At 37.5% G+C, this 18,134-nt stretch overlaps 1 protein-coding gene across 2 annotated transcripts in view; it reads right to left on the bottom strand.

Moving 5' to 3' along the window:
* Window positions 1-124: 124 nt before the first annotated feature.
* The window catches only part of LOC120413039 (dynein light chain 1, cytoplasmic), a 53,051-nt gene continuing 35,041 nt past the window's right edge, over window positions 125-18,134 (bottom strand). Inside the window, exon 3 of one of the 2 annotated variants that reach the window (XM_039573729.2) lies at window positions 125-1,077. In XM_039573729.2, coding sequence (XP_039429663.1) covers window positions 916-1,077 — 162 coding nt within the window. In that variant the 3' untranslated portion in view covers window positions 125-915. The remainder of the gene's footprint in view (window positions 1,078-18,134) is intronic. The other variant, XM_039573728.2, reaches the window with a different exon arrangement.

The following is an 18,134-nucleotide window of genomic DNA, read 5'->3' as shown; positions in this document are numbered from 1 at the left end:
GAGTGTGAGTGTATGTGGGTGATGTGACATGAATGGTTTGGGGTTTCAAGAAAGACACCAAAGTTTACGCGATGTGAAAAGGCGGGGAAGGGAAAGATGAGAGTGAAATGAAAAGTGTTTTTTCTTTGTGTTTGTGTCCTCCAGTTATCGTTATTTTTTTATTAGTTCAATGTGGCGACTAAGAAAATTATGAGAAAAAAAAATCAAAACAGTTACCGATCGTTTACGCAGCTTTCAACACACATCACACTAATTTGTAAGCCTGTGTGTTTACAAAACAAAAAATTATAATATGGTTCAATAAATTTGCTCTAAACCCAGGTATTTCATTCGCAAATTTTGCTTGGAATATAATCGAATCTTCTTCCTCAAAAAACTACTACCTCTCCCACTGGATGTGTCTATACATAATGTGCTCCTAAATCGTTTTTGTTAAAAGATCTATAGCCGTCTCTCCCTCTCTCAATCGCTGTCTGTCTTCACCGAGTGTGTTGGTTGGTTGGTTCTTCTGTGTCTCGTTCGAAAGGATTTGCTTAAGTTTGAGTTGAGTTGGTTGAGAACTAGACCCACGCGTTCCTTCCGGAAGCCGGAGCGCCATCTCACACACAGCACAGCTCCCTCGGATATCACATAGCTGCCTGGCTCACACCATCCGGGATGTTGTTTTTCTGGAGTTGTTGTTGTTGGGCATCATTAATTGTAGTAATAATCATTAATAGTAGAAGTAATAGTAAATAGAATGTGTTCCTGCTCTGCTGCTGCTGCTGCTTTTGCTGCTGTGTTTGTTTGCTACTCTCCTGACTTCTGCCTCTCTTCTTCCTGTATACACACAAAACGCGCTACGCTCCCCTAAATCCTTGTCTTGTTAAAGCACGCGCTTCCTGCACCTCCTCACTCCGCGTTGACCGGCGCCGCTTAACCGCTCTTAAATAAAAGGATGGCCACCTGTCCCAGGTAGAAGTAGATAAAGTGACGCGTTTCGTGCGTGACGTACGAGCCAAAGTTCCGTCCGACGATGCAGTGCCAGGTGGGGTTGTACTTTTTGTCAAACTCCTTCTTGATGTACGCGGCAATGTCCTGGGGACGAAAAATTCAAAGGTAAGTTATGTGAGTTTCAATAAATGCTGACCCGTTTGTGACGACCAACGGCGACTAAGCCACAGAAAACAGAGAGGCTCCGCGTCTGTTTTCTGTGGTTGGACCTAGAACAAAGAATGTTGTCCTACATTTGCGACAAGGAATAGCTTCATACCAGCACTTCCGTTTGCACACACAGACAAATTGGCAAGAGCACAGAACGATTTGAACCTCTCCCAACAGATAGACAGAACGGCTACAGTCAGGGTCGCTAATTACGACCCGCGCCCGAGTGTTACTTTTAACCCGATTTGCCAATTTTCTGTTAGCACGATGGTTCTGGGAGAGACAGCAGCAGCATCCGGCGTCGCCGCGATGTCACGAGTGCCTTTTTGTCACCCTGGTCAAGTGGCGTGCAGAGGTGACGTTCGTGATGTTTTTTGTACCGTCCTGTATGTCCTTTCAGGCCCGGTTGCCATAACTAGGCTCTTTTTGATGCTTTTTTTTTAATTCAGCGAAATGAGTGGCTTTTGCGCTGCCGCGCTTGCCGTATCGCGCGCCGGTTCGGGCCTCCTCTCCACAGCTTGAAGAGGTCGTTAGAACCGTGATTATGACTTTTAATGACATTCATCAAAGAGGACAAAACACGGGCAGCGTTTCGCTTTGGGCGTTTAGAGATATGGTGAAAGCATGGTTCCAAATTATGTTGAACCTAGTTGCTGGCAGATACAAGGGGAGAAGTGGATATTCCGGTTTTGTGATTTCAATCCAATACTCGCGGAACCGCGGATATTCGGGAATGTTGGCCCTCGCGCTGCTTCATTTCAGAATTACAGAGCTCTTGCGTCCCAATTTCGAGGTCACTGGTCATTGTCTGGCCCCGCCTAAACATAGATGCTTCTCCAACGACCCCCTTACGCACCACACTCGTTTAGAGTACGGTATGTCCACGCTTCCTTCCTCGTTCTGATAATTTATTGAAATGGTCCGTTAGTAGAGTCTGTCTCATGCCATTGTCTGTTTGTCTGTGGTCTTAAAATAATTGCTTTTAAGTGTTGTTCTTTGGCATGAAACAACGAAAACAAATTAATGTGAAAAACTTTTGCCTAATGTTGTGCAACGTTTTAGGATAATAAATAGCTTTCCAAGAGTACAATTGCACATTGAATTCTGAAAGTTTCCACTCAACAACTTTATCTCCTTTCTTTCTCGCGCCGGAAAGGGCAATCGATCACGCATCACCCTGACATCGTTATCAACAATCCTATCCTTCTACCCCAGTCTACCCCATAACCAACCTGCACCTACAAACTATACTACCGTACGAGCCCAACTGCCATCATTCTTCATCCTAGCGATTGAGAGACAGTGAGTTCAAGCTCCGTTACGCCACAAGAATATAGAGCAAGAACTCCAACGGCGAAAGACTACCACAAAAAGAGCCACCCACTCACTCCCGCGCACTCGTAAAAATGGATGGCAGTTAATTTGCATAAAAGAGTCGATATTGTAACTTTCACGATAAAAAGACTCTGCGCGCGGTTATATGGAGCAGGGCGCGTGATCGATCGATCCCGGTGTGACCAACCCCCACCTACTCGGGAAATGCGGTCGTCTTCGGAACAATGTGTTGAAAAATGGAAAGATAAGCAGCGGCAGCTGCACCGTTGATTCGTCCTTGACGTTGTGCGCAACTGGTTTGGCCCAGCGCGCAAAACGAACATCCCGGTGCACCACAGCATGTGCCGGCATCGAGTGGCGGAAGCACTTTCCCCTAGCCAACGAAAATCCACTTGTCGGAGGAGGTCATTTGAATACATGGAAATCATGCTGAACCAGGCTAAAGAGACTGAGCTCCGAAAGTTGTTATCTCCCCGGGTTTGGCTCGACTAGTCGACGAATTCCAGGAAAGGTTCCCCATTCAGAGGGTGGATTGCTCCATGCTGTGCATACAACGAGCACATCATGGTTCCAGCGATGAAGTGCATCGCCAGAAACACATATTGCCACCCGGAGCTACAAATGGAAATTATCGAAAAGTCAAACGGGATTCCCGGAACAAATGATGACCAAACGAGGGTCAGTCGCAGATTGAAGCACATGGTGCGTCGAAATGAAACACGACGAACTCCAGCTAGCATCGGCATCGCCAGATTTACTCAAAAACTTAGCTGATGAGTTGTGTAATTTATTTGTTTATGCAAGCAAAACAAACTCATCGTTGTTGTTATGCTTTTTGGTAGTACCCTCAACGAGGGAGATGGGGTGTGGCGCGCTCGTTTTTTTTATTGTTTTTCGTCAACCTCCCCCACCCACCACCCACATCGTCACTCACTTTCCGATTGATGGCCAACTTCACACAGTCCTACCGAGGCAGGATAAATGGAATGCAGTATGGCAGCAACTCCACCTGCTTTTTCTCGGGTGAAATTGCCGACTTCTGAACCCAGACTGACGGCTTACTTTTGTTCACTTTGTGCGGCACGGCATATACTTGCTCTTGAATTGTTGTGCTGGGTCATGAAAAATTCCATAATCGATTCACTTGGGAGGGGTTAACGGGGGATGTATTGTTTTGTTTTTTCTATACGAATTTGATTGATGGGGGACTTTCAAGGTCAGCAAGAGTGGCATTTGTTTGTTAGATTGTTTTAAATGTTATACAAAGAAAAGATCATATAAGCTGCTGTGTTTCATGTGTTCATAGGACCTTGTCAATTAAATAAACTCTAGAATTGATGTAAATGAACAACATTCAATCTCATCAAGCACTTAATTTTTTCTAAACATAACATCCAGCAATGCACTACAGTCCAGGCTCGATTATCCGAAGCGTCTGGGCTGTATGTTTTCATGATTTTTCCTCTAACAAGTAATTTTTGCAATTTTTGTTGATGTGAAAGAATTTGACCATATTTTTATATGGGGAATCTTTTAAGATTTATTTGGCCAAATTTCAAATGACTGGCATTAAAGGTAGTGCTCATCCAATCAAACCATCCATTTTAACGACATTGTGTGGTCTCTATTGCAAGTTTCTAGTCGAACCTAATTTTTACTCCAAGGAACCTTCCACACTAAAGCAATTCTCTGAGATTTCGGTCATTCGATTTTTTTATGTATTTTTTAATCCAGCTGACACTTTTTTGGTGTCTTTGGTATGCCCAAAGAAGCTATTTTGCATCATTAATTTGTCCATATAATATTCCATACAAATTTGGCAGCTGTCCGTACAAAAATGATGTATGAAAATTCAAAAATCTGTATCTTTAGCAGGATTTTTTTGATCGATTTGGTGTCTTCGGCAAAGTTGAAGGTATGGATACACTGGAAAATGATACACGGTAAAAATTTTTTGGTGTTTTTTTAATTTCACTCTTTGTCACTAAAACTTAATTTGCCAAAAAACCCTATTTTTTTATTTTCTGATGTTTTAGGGGACATCATAAAATGCCAACTTTTCAGAAATTTCCAGAATGGACAAAAAATCTTCGACCGAGTTATGAATGTTGGAATCAAAACTGATTTTTTTTTTTCAAAAAATCGAAATACAGGTCGCAAAAAAATTCAACTTCATTTTTTGATGTAAAATTCAATTTGCAAACAAAAAAGACTTGAGTGAAATTTTGATTAAGTGCAACGTTTTCAAGTTATAGTCATTTTTAGGTTTTTTTTTATGGTCTCAGTTATTCATTTTTTTAAATTAGTGCCCGTGTTTGCCGACTTCTGTAATTCTCTGTAATTTCGGACTACATTCGTCCGGCTTCAGCTGAAGATTCATGCTGTCCCATGTTGCATGTTCGAGTGTAGACCTACGGAAAACCTTGCCGCGAGGAGAGGTGAGTGAACCTGTACACGAGCCACCTACGTCAACTCGAAGTCCCGTACTTGAAGAATTCCGCACAACTAATCATTGCTGGCTAGAAGTTTCATGTCGAACATGTTACAAACTAACACAACAGTGACACAGAAACAGAACTTCACAAGCACGGACATTTTTACACGACCTCCCAGTGAATTAATACCGAGCTTTAACTATTTTCATACTACTATTACCTAAAATGTCCAAAGCAGCTCAGTAAAACTCACTGGGAGCGTTCCACAATTTAGCCCCATCCGGGGGGAGCTTATCCCTTTTTACCCTCGTGTTTGTTTCCTTTGATCAGTAGTTTAGGTGGTCCAACAATGTTCAGCACAAGTTTGAATCGAAAACAATTGCTTCAACAGCTGAACGGATCAGACTATTGCTTCCCTTGCTGAACTAACTATGCTACTGTTACTACACACTAAAAAAAAATTAATATTACATTAGACGTAATTCTTGATTAAACCGATGATAACAACATGTAATCGTATTTTCGATGTAAATTTAGGTTTATTTTGGCGTAAATCGTTAAAATTCTCACTGGTTTTCATTTACATCGTGCGTGTGTGTGTGTGTGTGTGTGTAGTCCAATCCAATACCCGCTAACCGGTAGCGAAATTATGGGAAAGTATAATTTGTATCAGACTGTGTACATGCCGAATGCTGATACAGCTTATCTCAGTCCCGGGTAATTAGGTGGTGATAGCCCTCGCGCTGCTTCCAGCGACCCATTTCAGAATGACAGAGCTCCTTGCGGTCCAATTCCGAGGTCGCTGGGCATTGTTCGGCCCCGCCTAAACATAGAAGCAAGCATCTGAAGGAAACTCGATCTATATTTAGACTTCCAATCCCCTCAGGCAAATCAGGGATCAGCGCGTATTTAATAATATGAGAAGAAGAGATAACATGTTTCAACACTACGGATCAATTCACTGCTAGAGTGCAAACTTTCTGACAGCCGACTGCTTAGCGTCCCAGACCACCAATCCAAAGGTGTGAGTTCGAATCCCACCTGATTCATTTTAGTTTTTATTCATATTCAAATCCCTGATTTCAAATTTCAAAGGTACCGACCGGGATTTGATCCCTGCACCTTCTGCTTGGGAGACAGAAGCCGTAACCATTAAGCCACATAGCCGGTTGGTTTTCATTTACATCGTGCGTAACCTAAAATTGCATCTCGAATAACCTGATTTTACGCTAAATATGATGCACATAACTGGAGCATCACATTTGATGTAATTTTACATCAAATGAAACCCAATTTCACGCCCGTCAGCAGCTACACGATTGTCAGAATTGTTAAACGTCAAACCGTCAGCCAGCTTCGACGTCGCAGAGAATAGCATTTTTCATCCAGATTCCGTTATTTTTTTTCGTTTACTGGCCGGAACCTGCTACCGTTTTAGAGAAAACCAGTCAATTCTCTGATAGAGGTGAGTTTAAACATTCTTTAATTGATATACCTGAAACCGATAGCAAATATTTTTTGGTCTTTTCAGGTTGCGGACGGACATCATGGAACGCGAGGAAAAACACGTTTTAAGCCGCAAAAAGAATTGCTCCTGAATAAACCGAAACATAGTGTGCAAATGCAGGGCTCCATGTCGTCGGTTCAATCCTCGGTTCGGTTCCATCTGTGCCACCTTGATGCTTCATTGAGCGAGTGACCAACACGGTACAAATGGTATGCCGGAAGGTTGTTAGTGGAAATAATCCTAGGCGGAGGGTTTATGGCGCTACTCCAGTGAAAAATCTTTGTGGTAAAAACAACGAAAAACGAGTGAAAGTTGTGTAATTAATTGTGATGAATATTGTGCAATAAAAACATTTCAACTTCAGAATACAGAAACACGTTTACTGTCGTCCAATAAGAAAAATGAGATTCCTATTCGAAAATTTCCCGCCAAAATTACGTTTAATGTAATTTTACACGATATCGGAGATTGTTTGGGTCGTGTAACTTTACGTCTAATTAGACACAACATTGCGTCTAATTTGATGCTCCAGTTATGTGCATCTAATTTAACCGAAAATTACACGTTTTTTCGTAGTGTGTAAGGAAACAAAAGGATAAAACATCATGATTAGATGTTCTAACAGGTACGTTCAACTAGCCAGCTGCGAGACCCATCAGCCCGGCCGGGAACCAGTCCATATCTGTCGAGTACAACATACGGTGTGGTTCGCAAAATATCAAATACAGCAAACACAACACTAAGGACTAAGGACTGGCGGGATGGAAGCACGTGGACACCTCGGCCCATTTTTTTTAAATTAGTGCCCGTGTGCCGACCTTTGAAAAAAAATATTTTTGAAAAACTGAGAAAATTCTCTATGTTTTGCTTTTTTGAACTTTGTTGATACAATCGTTAGTTGCTGAGGTATTGCCATGCAAAGGTTTTAAAACAGGAAAAATTGTGTTTTTTAAGTCTCACTCAAACAACCCACCATTTTCCAATGTCGATATCTCTGCAACTAATGGTCCAATTTTCAATGTTAAAATATGAACATGGTGTCGATCCAAATCCCAAAATAAAATTCCCTGACTTTTCCCTGACCTCTCCAGACCACCAATTTTATTGTATTTTCTATTTTTACTAACATATTGTAGGCAGCGTTTTTATGGTTATTAAAAAACTTCAATGACTTTTTTATTTGATTTTGTAACGATGGATTCTGCAAAAACTTAAAAACTTTTTCTTATTTTGTCAATCTTTTTTTCTTATCGAACATCCAATAATAATTAATAATTAAATTGTTGCAAATTTCAAATTGCGATTAGTTAATTTCACTTCATTTCCTAAAGAAAATTTAAAATTAAAAGTTTTCCAAAACAAAAGCAATTGAAAATTTGAATTAAAGTAAAAAGTCATGTTTCATTTTAAAATTGTTTTCTTTTGCCGAATTTTCAAACGAATTAGGCAGATGCAATTTTTGATTGTGTTTTTATAGAAAAAAACTAAAGGTTTTGAAGACAAAAACTTGAAAAAATAAGAACCTTAAGAAAGTTAAAAAAAACTGAAAAACTCAGAAAAATATACAATTAAATGAGAATTTTTCAAGTACATGTTTACTGCTTTAAAAAATTTCGAAATCTTTTTCAACAATGTTTGTATTTAATGTTAACGGTTTTCTGGATATTTGAAGAAAACGAAAAACGAAACTATTGGCACTACGCCCCCCGGGGCATGGCCTTCCTCTAACGTGGGATTTCTGCTCCAGCGCCTCTGACGAGACAGGAGAAACCGGGACCGACGTTTTACTTCACCATCCGATAGAAGCTCAGTGGATAAGGCGGGAATCGAACCCGCGTCTCATAGCATCATCGGGATCGGCAGCCGAAGCCGCTACCCCTGCGCCACGAGACCCACAAAACATCTTATTAAATAATTTTACAAAAAAATATTCTTGCTATAAAATTTAAAAAAAAATGTACCTTGACCAGAGCCTACAGACGGTCATTCAAACGATCAATACATATTATAAAAATAAAAACAAAATACAGAGCAGGTTGTAGCTTTTCAAAAAGTCATTATTTATCAAACTTAGATATTTGGGTGTTTTGGAATAGATTCCAAATTTAAGCTCGATCTGACCACGGGAACTCCTCCTTGTAAGCCCTTGAATGTTGTTCAAGAAATATATAAAATGCAGTTGTACAGTCCCTATGAAATCTCGGATGCTGGATCTTGACAGTCTGGACCCGATGCCTGATTTTTCTGTTACATTCTTATAATAATGTATTTTTGCTCGGATTTAGGTAAACTAGAGGGAAAAGCCAAAACCTACATTTCGGCAAAAAAATAAAAAATTTCAACATTTAGAAATTTAGATCTAAAAATTGAATCAAATCTAAATAAAGAAAAATAATAAAATTTAAAAATTGTAATAAATTCTCGATCTAGAGATTTTAAATTTAAGATACAGTTCATTCTCGATGATCCTACCAAAGCGTCACTTTAAAAAAATCGAAGCAAAGTTTCCTACATCTTCTTTTCAAAATTTCTCTAACCGAAAAAAATAACTTCAAAAATACTTTAAATTTTATCAGGTTTTCTGTAATCTAAAATGGTAACAAAAATGGCCATCAAGAACCTAGGAATTTAAGAATTTAAGAATTTAAGAATTTAAGAATTTAAGAATTTAAGAATTTAAGAATTTAAGAATTTAAGAATTTAAGAATTTAAGAATTTAAAAAATTAAGAATTTAAGAATTGAGGAATTTAAGTATTTAAGAGTTTAAGAATTTAAGAATTTAAAAAAATAAGAATTTAAGAATTGAGGAATTTAAGTATTTAAGAATTTAAGAATTGAGGAATTTAAGAAAAAAAATTTTTGATTATTTTTTTTTATTTTTGAATATTGATATTTTTTAAATTTCTTTTAGTTTTTTTTAATTTTAAATTTAAAAATTTCAGATCTTTTAATTTTTTAATATGGTTTTTTTTTGGGGTTTTTGATACTTTTTTCCTAATTTTATTTCCTAATTTCTGAATAATTCAATTTTGAATGTTGGAGCTGTAATTTTTTAATGTTTTGACTTTTTTTTAATTTTTCTTCAAGAATGTTTAAATATAAAAAAAATATTTCTACTGGTTGATTCCCATCTAAAATTCAAAGGCGGAGGCCAGCTTCTGTTGCGTCCAATCATTTGGGAATTGGGATATAAGCACAGTACACCCACTGGAACATGCCCCAACAATAATTTGGTGAAATGGATTGTTACATCCTAATGTCTGTATCTTCAGGAAAAGTTTAAAATATGATTAAGATTCACAAGATTAAAATGGAATGTTTCCAGTATAAAAGAACACCAAATAAGGGTAAAAAACATTACTTAAAACTTAAAAGAAATTAAATATTCAGAGTCAGTATGTTTCAAAATGATTTGAGTGTAGTAATACATTTATTTAGGAAATCTTCAACAACATTTAAAAACAAATATTGCTTCATCTTCATCTTTCGACGTTTCTTATTGAGAAAAAACAAACAAAAAATTTCGGAAGAAAATTCTATTGACAAGAAATCGAAGTTTTTGCACTCAACGAAAAAAATAACAAATTATCCTGATTCTTGATGATATTTTTCTTAATAATTTGAAAGTAATTTTATCTCTCTCAATAATGTTCTAATCAAAATTGCTACCGTGCGAAATCCGAGCCAAATTCACGCCGTCCGTAACAACCCTGTTTATTTCATAATTTTTTGTTTTATTTCTATAATTCTTGAAAATAATTCTTTAATTTTTAATTTAATTTCACCATGACTATTTTGTTTACATTTTAGATTACACAAAATTAGATTACTTTGGATCATTTTTAAATCATAGTTCAGTTTAATTTTGAGAAAAATAAAAATTTTGATAACGAATACTAAAGTGAAATTTTGGAAAATTTTCTAACCTTACGTTTTTTTGAATTTTAGAATAAGAATTTAAAAAATTAAGAAATCAACAATTCCAAAATATCAGAATTTTAGAATTTTCAAAATTTAGAATCTTTAAGAGGCAGTATTTGTAGATTCTGCTCGGTTTGTTCTAGAGGTCGTATCGAGTTGCTCCGATTTGGATGAAACTTTCAGCGTTTGTTTGTCTATGCATGAGATGAGCTCATGCCAAATATGAGCCCTCTACGACAAAGGGAAGTGGGGTAAAACGAGCTTTGAAGTTTGAGGTCGAAAAAACATTAAAAATCTTAAAATTGCTCGCATTTCCGTAAAACTTCTTCAATTCCAACTCTCTTAGATGCATTCGAAAGGTCTTTTGAAGCACTTCAAAATGTGCTATAGACATCCAGGATTGGTTTGACTTTTTCTCATAGCTTTTGCAAATTACTGTTAAAAATTGATTTTTTTAAAACCTTAATCATTTTTGGCAACAGCCTCCAACACCCATACTCCCATAATTCAAAAGTTAGGGAATTTCATGGACTATAAGCCTACGGTATTAACTTTTTGGCCAATCGCAGTTTTTCTCATAGTTTTTCGATTTTTCTAGAACAAACATTTTACAACGTTAGTTTTTGCTCTGTAGGCCTCCATAGCGGCACTTTTTGGTCTCAATTTTGACATATTCGGAATCCTCAGAAAATTTTACATTAGATTGAGGTGTTGGAATTTTGAATTTGATTGGAAAAAATGCCATTTAGAATTAATTAAAACATTATTTAGAATTTTGTCGGATTAGGGGTAAACAAGTTTTCGCCTACTTGATACAGCATTTGACGTATTGATCATAGGGTAAATAAGATCTATTTCTTTTTTCAAAAATGTTTTATTTAATTATTTTTTAAATCAAAATTACAACTCCAATACTTCCAACTTACGTGAAATTGACCGAGGATTCCGAATATGACAAAATTGAGACCAAAAAGTGCCGTCTTCTTGGCCTACAGGTCAAAAACTAACGTTGTAAAATGTTTGTTCTAGAAAAATCGAAAAACTATGAGAAAAACTGCGATTGGCCAAAAAGTTAATACCGAAGGCTTATAATCCATGAAATTCCCTAACTTTTGACCTATGGGAGTATGGGTGTTGGAGGCTGTTGCCAAAAGTTATTAAGGTTTTAAAAAAATCAATTTTTAACAGTAATTTGCAAAAGCTATGAGAAAAAGTTAAGCCGATGCTGGATGTCTATAGCACATTTTGAAGGGCTTCAAAAGACCTTTCGAATGCATCTAAGAGAGTTGGAATTGATGAAGTTTTACGGAAATGCGAGCAATTTTAAGAATTTTTATGTGTTTTGGACCTCAAACTTCAATGCCCGTTTTACCCCACTTCCCTTTGTCGTAGAGGGCTCATATTTGGCATGAGTTCATCTCATGCATAGACAAACAAACGCTGAAAGTTTCATCCAAATCGGAGCACCTCGATACGACCTGTTTCACATCGGTGAAAAATTCGAATTTTTAACTCTTGATTTTTTTAATTATTCAATATTTCTAAAAAATGTATGATTTTATGTATGGTCCCTATATGCTGAGCAAACAACTAATTTTAGAACAAATCTCTGGGGCAACTGCCTCATATTGTCCCACCCTGTGTGCGCTAAAAATTTGTAATTTTCAGTTAAACGCAAATCCCAAGCAAATCCAAATTATTTGATTTTTAAACCTAAACATATTGCAAACAAGCAACGCGCGAAGAAATGCCAAATGCAACTATCCGTTGCCAATATAAAAATTCAAATAGTATCAATGTTGCAAAGTTTGGCCTGGAAGACATTCAAATACATCATCAAGGGCGAATTTTCAAAAAGAAATGAAATTTTGTAGAAATGTTTTTAAGATCATCGAAATTCCATGACCCAGCTTAAAATTCCCTGACTTTCCCTGACTTTTCCAGGTCAAATAAAATTCCCTGACATTTCCAGGTTTTCCCTGACTTTTCCAGAAATCGACACCATGATGAAACATTCGTAAGATTTTCGGATTTTTCGAAAACAATATTTTCAAAAATTTTAAATCGAGACCAACATTTCAAAAGGGCCAAACATTCAATATGACGCCTTTTTGAAATGTTAGTCTTGATTTAAAAAAAACATATGTTGTTTTAGAAAAGATCGGAAAATTTCACGTATGTTTCATATTTTAACTTTGAAAATCGGACCATTAGTTGCTGAGATATCGAATTTAGAAAATAGTGAGTTGTTCGGGTAAGACTTAGAAAACATCAATTTTCTTCTTCTTTTTTTAAACCTTTGCATGTCAATATCTCTGCAACTAAGGGTCGTATCAACAAAGTTCTCAAAAGCAAAATATTGAGAATTTATATATATTTTTATAAAGTGAGCAAACATGGGCACTTATTTAAAAAAATGAATAACAGAGAAAATTTTAAAAAAAGTTACCTGAAAACGGTGCACACAATCAAAATTTCACTAAAGTACTTTTTGATTGCATATTCGATTTTACATCGAAAAAAATGAAGTTGAAAAATTTTTGCGACCAATATTTCGATTTAAAAAAAATGTATTGTTTCAAAAAATCCTAACTTGGTCAAAGATTTTTTGCCCATTCTGGAAATTTCTGAAAAGTTGGCATTTTATGTCCCCAAAAATATATCAGAAAATGAAAAAAAAATGTGTTTTTGCAAATGAAGTTGTAGCGAAATTAATAATCACCAAAAAAATTTACCGTCTATTATTGTTTTTTCAGTGTAGTCCTTATTCATATCTACAACTTTGCCGAAGACACCAAATCGATCAAAAAATTCCTGCAAAAGATACAGATTTTTGAATTTTCATACATCATTTTTGTATGGACAGCTGTCAAATTTATATGGAAAATTATATGGACAAACTAATGATGCAAAATGGCTTCTTTAAGCATACCGAAGGCACCAAAAAAGTTTCAGCCGGATTAAAAACTACAAAAATTAAAATTCAAAAAAAAGATCGATTTTGTAGAGAACTGCTCATTTCTCTTCGTATAATCGAGTCTGGACTATAGTAACAAACTAAAGCTGGTAATACATTTCTGGAAATTTTGTTTATACCCTATGACCGATTCTTAGCGAAGCTACACCAAAATGTCACTTTTTTCAATTTTCAATGTGATTCTTTATATGAAAAATTTCATTTTTATTATGATCTAATAATTGCAATGTGCTTTAAATGCGTTTTCTTATCTGAAATGCCAAAAATATTGACCAAATAAGGTCTGCAAGTCATTGAATGGGAGAGGAGTTTTTTCATAAATCTGCTCCTTTCGTTGTCCCGTCACGAAAAGAAATGGCTGGCAAAAACTCAAATCTCAACCAAATCTTTCAGTTCAAGGAGCAAAAGATTCGTTTTTCAATTTGTGATAATGTGTAGAAGAGCAAAAGTTTAAAAAAATCAATCTGGCAAAACTGAGTAGATTTTTTTTGGTGTGCCTTTTAAAATTCTAGTTTTACGATGTTGTCCCGTCACGCTACATTTTCATTTCAGGAGAAGCACAGGTATAATATTGTTCATTATGCATGTCATTTCTATGTTGGAAAATCAATTATCTTTTCAAATATGTAATAACATTGGGGGGTTTCTTCTTTAATTGTGCCACTACAGCCAAAACGCTGAAAAAAACTTGGGAATTTTTTGAAAAGGAGTCGAAGAATCGGTCCTATGCAAAAATCACACCTTAGTTTGTGTACTGGTAAAAACTCTTTAAAAAAATGTTTCATATAGATTACATGCAAAGATATATTTTTGTTATAGATTCTGGTCCTTTAACACACCCTTGAAATCTTATAAAAGTTTTAAAAATACACCCTTCAAAGGCAAATCTGGAACCTCCCGTTAATTATTTTTCCAACCGAGCCAAGAAAAAGCGTCCAAAAAGGGAGGAGCAAATGAAAACGTGCTTCTGCGAGCTTTTCCTCATTTTGTGTTAGAAGCGCGCAGCTCTCTCTCTCACACACACACAACGGGCAGAAAAAAAATGTTTAGATAATTGGGAGTTTATTCATTCCCACCCACGCGTTTCCGCCAGCCATCCCACGCGACCGACTTCCAGCCAGCGTCGCGCTGTGTCAATTTCTCCAGCTTTTTCCTTTCATTTCGTGTCCCGGGTCGTTTCCGGGAAGCCTCCCGCACCGGAAGTGTAACGGAGGGCGGAAATTTTCCTCCAAATTGTTACGTTTCCGCGAAAGCGCAAGATTCGTTGTTGATTTATTTGGTCCGCCGTCTTCACCAAAGGCAAACAATGAGCAGATTTTGAAGGAAGAACTTCAGAGTGCTGCCCCGAATTCGTCGCTCGTGTCTCAGTTTCAGAGTTAGCGAGAATTCAGTACGGTATCCTTGGCGCCGAACATCCGGCGCTGTTTCCACGAAAGAGTGTTTCTGGGTTGAAAATGTTTTCAAAGATTGCTTTTTTTCTGGAATCGAGCTGATATTTTATGTTAACGAATGATTTCATCAATATTTGCTGCGATCTACCTTCTGCCGCGCAAGTGTTCGTAATGGAATCATAAACTTCACCTTGTGATTAAAGTTAGCTGGGACAAGTTCCTGCTGGCCGTGCCAGACTTCGCCTTCGTCACCATCCCTCCCTCGCATAATTCAGTTACAAAACTGTTACGATGTTGTGTGAACTTTGTCTCTCGGCAATCAAATTATCCCCGTTGTCGTGTGACAATACACCGCCGCACACGAAGGAAAAGGACGACTTCCCGTCCCGTCTGTTCCGGGTGTTTTGCGTGACAAAGAGTTCCCACATATAATTACACACCGGCGGTGGTGGGAGAGGCTTCTTTCTCAGCCATCATCGTCACTTACTGGTCCCGTCAAAGGTGTCAAAACGAGCAAAACTTGCAAACATGACTAACAGCCAATTAAAACTAATAACGAAGTTGACGGTCGGTGTTTTATCATACCACCCTCACACCATCTGCTCGGTTATGATTACTTGGGGTCCAGGGGACTTGCAAGAGGGGGTTCGTCACGCACGGTTTCCGAGCGACACGTGGAGAGCAGGACCCCTGCGTGCCGGATTTTCCGCAAAAAGTGATAAACTTTTTCCCTTCGATTTTGCACGCACCAAGTTGGAAAAACGGTTCAGGTAATGTGACCAGGGATGGAATAATTTTTTTATTTGGATTTTGTTTACGTACGATGAGAACTCACTACTTTAAGGCTGCAAGACCTCACATTCTCAGCCAGACCCACAGGACAACTCTAGATATTTCTCGAAGTCCCGATAACTTTGGCAAATGCAAAATCAACAGATGCTCCTAGTCGTCAATATAATTCCAAACCTGTGACTTTTCTTCAACCGTGACAAATAAAAATTCATTGCGTAAAGGCCACATCGAGCGGCATCCAAGTGCCTGTCACATCTGATATGAAATAGTTATTATCACATCAAAGAATCACACTCGCAAAACCACAGCAGTGGCGCACTCGAGTGGAAAATTAAATTCGAGCATGACTTATGTTCATCATCGTCATCTTCATCATGCTGTGCGGCGACCTCTCTCTTCTGTGTGCCATCAAGGACGATAAAAACTTCAAGCCTAACGAACCTGGAAAATGCACCAGAAAGCATTTCCTCCATCCCCCCGACTTTTGTTTCGTATTTGGCACGTATGACCTGCTCTTGCCTTTTTTGCGCCTATGCTCTGGTGGTTTCACGGGATAGTTTTCCCGTGCTGTTGCTCACCAACCGCCAGGATCACACCTTCATGTGCCGCCTGCCAAAGTGAAAAGTTTTCCTCCCTCGACAAAACGCCCTCTGTGTGACGATGACACTTCACTTTTTGCGGACTGGACACTACTTTTTTCCTACTTTCGATTTTTTTTCTGTGAAGAGGAATGTAGAGTAGACGACCTTAACGTAACATAACCTAACCTTACTCAAAGTTTGTAAGGAAAAAGGTTGCCACAGAGAAAGCTAACGTGCGAGAGATGGTACATCGTAACACACACACAAAAATCGAACCTGCGCATGTCACCTCTTTGCAGTGTTTCTGCCAGGTGAGTTGTAGAGTCGAGCTTTCAAACATACAAGGTTGTTACGGGAGAGTCGAAAAAAAATCCGCGCCATATCCGCGCCGACTTAAAATCCGAAACCGCGCAAAATCCACGCCATATAAAAAAATATCGCGACCAACATTTAAGACATTTTATTTTTTAATGAAGAAAAACTAATTCAGAAAGTATTTGATAAAAAAAACGATACTTAATCCACCTTTAGGTGGTTGGCGCCTTCCTCACATTTAAAGGGTGCTATCCAAAATGCAAAAAGTGCGTAAATAACACTTAAGTGCTTAACTTCATCATCCCGGTACGAGAATCGAACTCACGACCTCTGGATTGGAAACCCAGCACGCCGTTAGTCGAAACTCATCCCCTACCGGTCAGTATTCCCAGTGAGCAGATTTGCTCTTTGAAGGGATCTGACTTTGCCGAGCCAGACAGGAATCGAACCCATCACCTTCCGCTTACAAGGCGAAACCCGTAACCTCACGGCCACGGAAGCTCGGCTATAACTTATAACTTTTGATAGGGTTGTCAGATCTTCAATGTTTTGGACGCGTTGAAAAGGTCTTTTTTTGCAATTCCGCTGTGAAACTGTCAACTTTTCCTGTCCTTCTGAAGAAATGAAACGGCCTACTTTTTCCTACCAAAAATAACAGAATCGAATAGCAACACTTTTCAAAATAAATGCTGAAAAGTTCTACTTTTCAGCACTGAAATGAGTGCTGAAAAGTTGAACTTTTCAGCACTTGTTTCAAAAAGTAAAACTTTTCAACATTTTTTTTATTTAAACGATTTATTGGAAAAATACATGAAAATTTTACTTAAAATTTCACTCAATGAGTGTTTTTCGGAATTGCAAAAAATATTTTTTGCAATTCCGCTGTGAAACTGTCAACTTTTCCTGTCCTTCTGAAGAAATGAAACGGCCTACTTTTTCCTACCAAAAATAACAGAATCGAATAGCAACACTTTTCAAAATAAATGCTGAAAAGTTCTACTTTTCAGCACTGAAATGAGTGCTGAAAAGTTGAACTTTTCAGCACTTGTTTCAAAAAGTAAAACTTTTCAACATTTTTTTTATTTAAACGATTTATTGGAAAAATACATGAAAATTTTACTTAAAATTTCACTCAATGAGTGTTTTTCGGAATTGCAAAAAATATTGTATGGAACTCGTTGCAAAACTTGATTTTTTCAACACTCGTCGTATTTATCCAACTCGGTGAACCTCGTTGGATAAATGTACGACTCGTGCTGAAAAAATCCTCTTTTTGCAACTTGTTGCATAAACTACTAGTATGGAACTCGTTGCAAAACTTGATTTTTTCAGCACTCGTCGTATTTATCCAACTCGGTGAACCTCGTTGGATAAATGTACGACTCGTGCTGAAAAAATCCTCTTTTTGCAACTTGTTGCATAAACTACTATTAAATACCTTTCTAAAAATGTATAGCATGACGAGTTTTCTTACAAAAACCACCCTTTTTACAATCTTCCGGACTTTTGTTAAACTCGTTTTTTTAGCATAACTTTTGAAGTACTTAGCTAAACTTTATAATTTTTAATAGCGACTTATGGGACCCCAAGACGGATCGAATGACACCAAAACGAATCGAGTGACAATTTTTTGATCAACATCGCACCACACACACAGAGATTTGCTCAGAATTTGATTCTGAGCCGATAGGTATACATGAAGGTGGGTCTAGGAGGTCTAATTGAGAAGTTCATTT

This window comes from Culex pipiens, chromosome 3 (assembly GCF_016801865.2).
Source record: "Culex pipiens pallens isolate TS chromosome 3, TS_CPP_V2, whole genome shotgun sequence".
Classification (NCBI taxonomy): Eukaryota; Metazoa; Arthropoda; class Insecta; order Diptera; family Culicidae; genus Culex; species Culex pipiens.
This window is presented reverse-complemented; position numbering and strand designations above follow the sequence as displayed.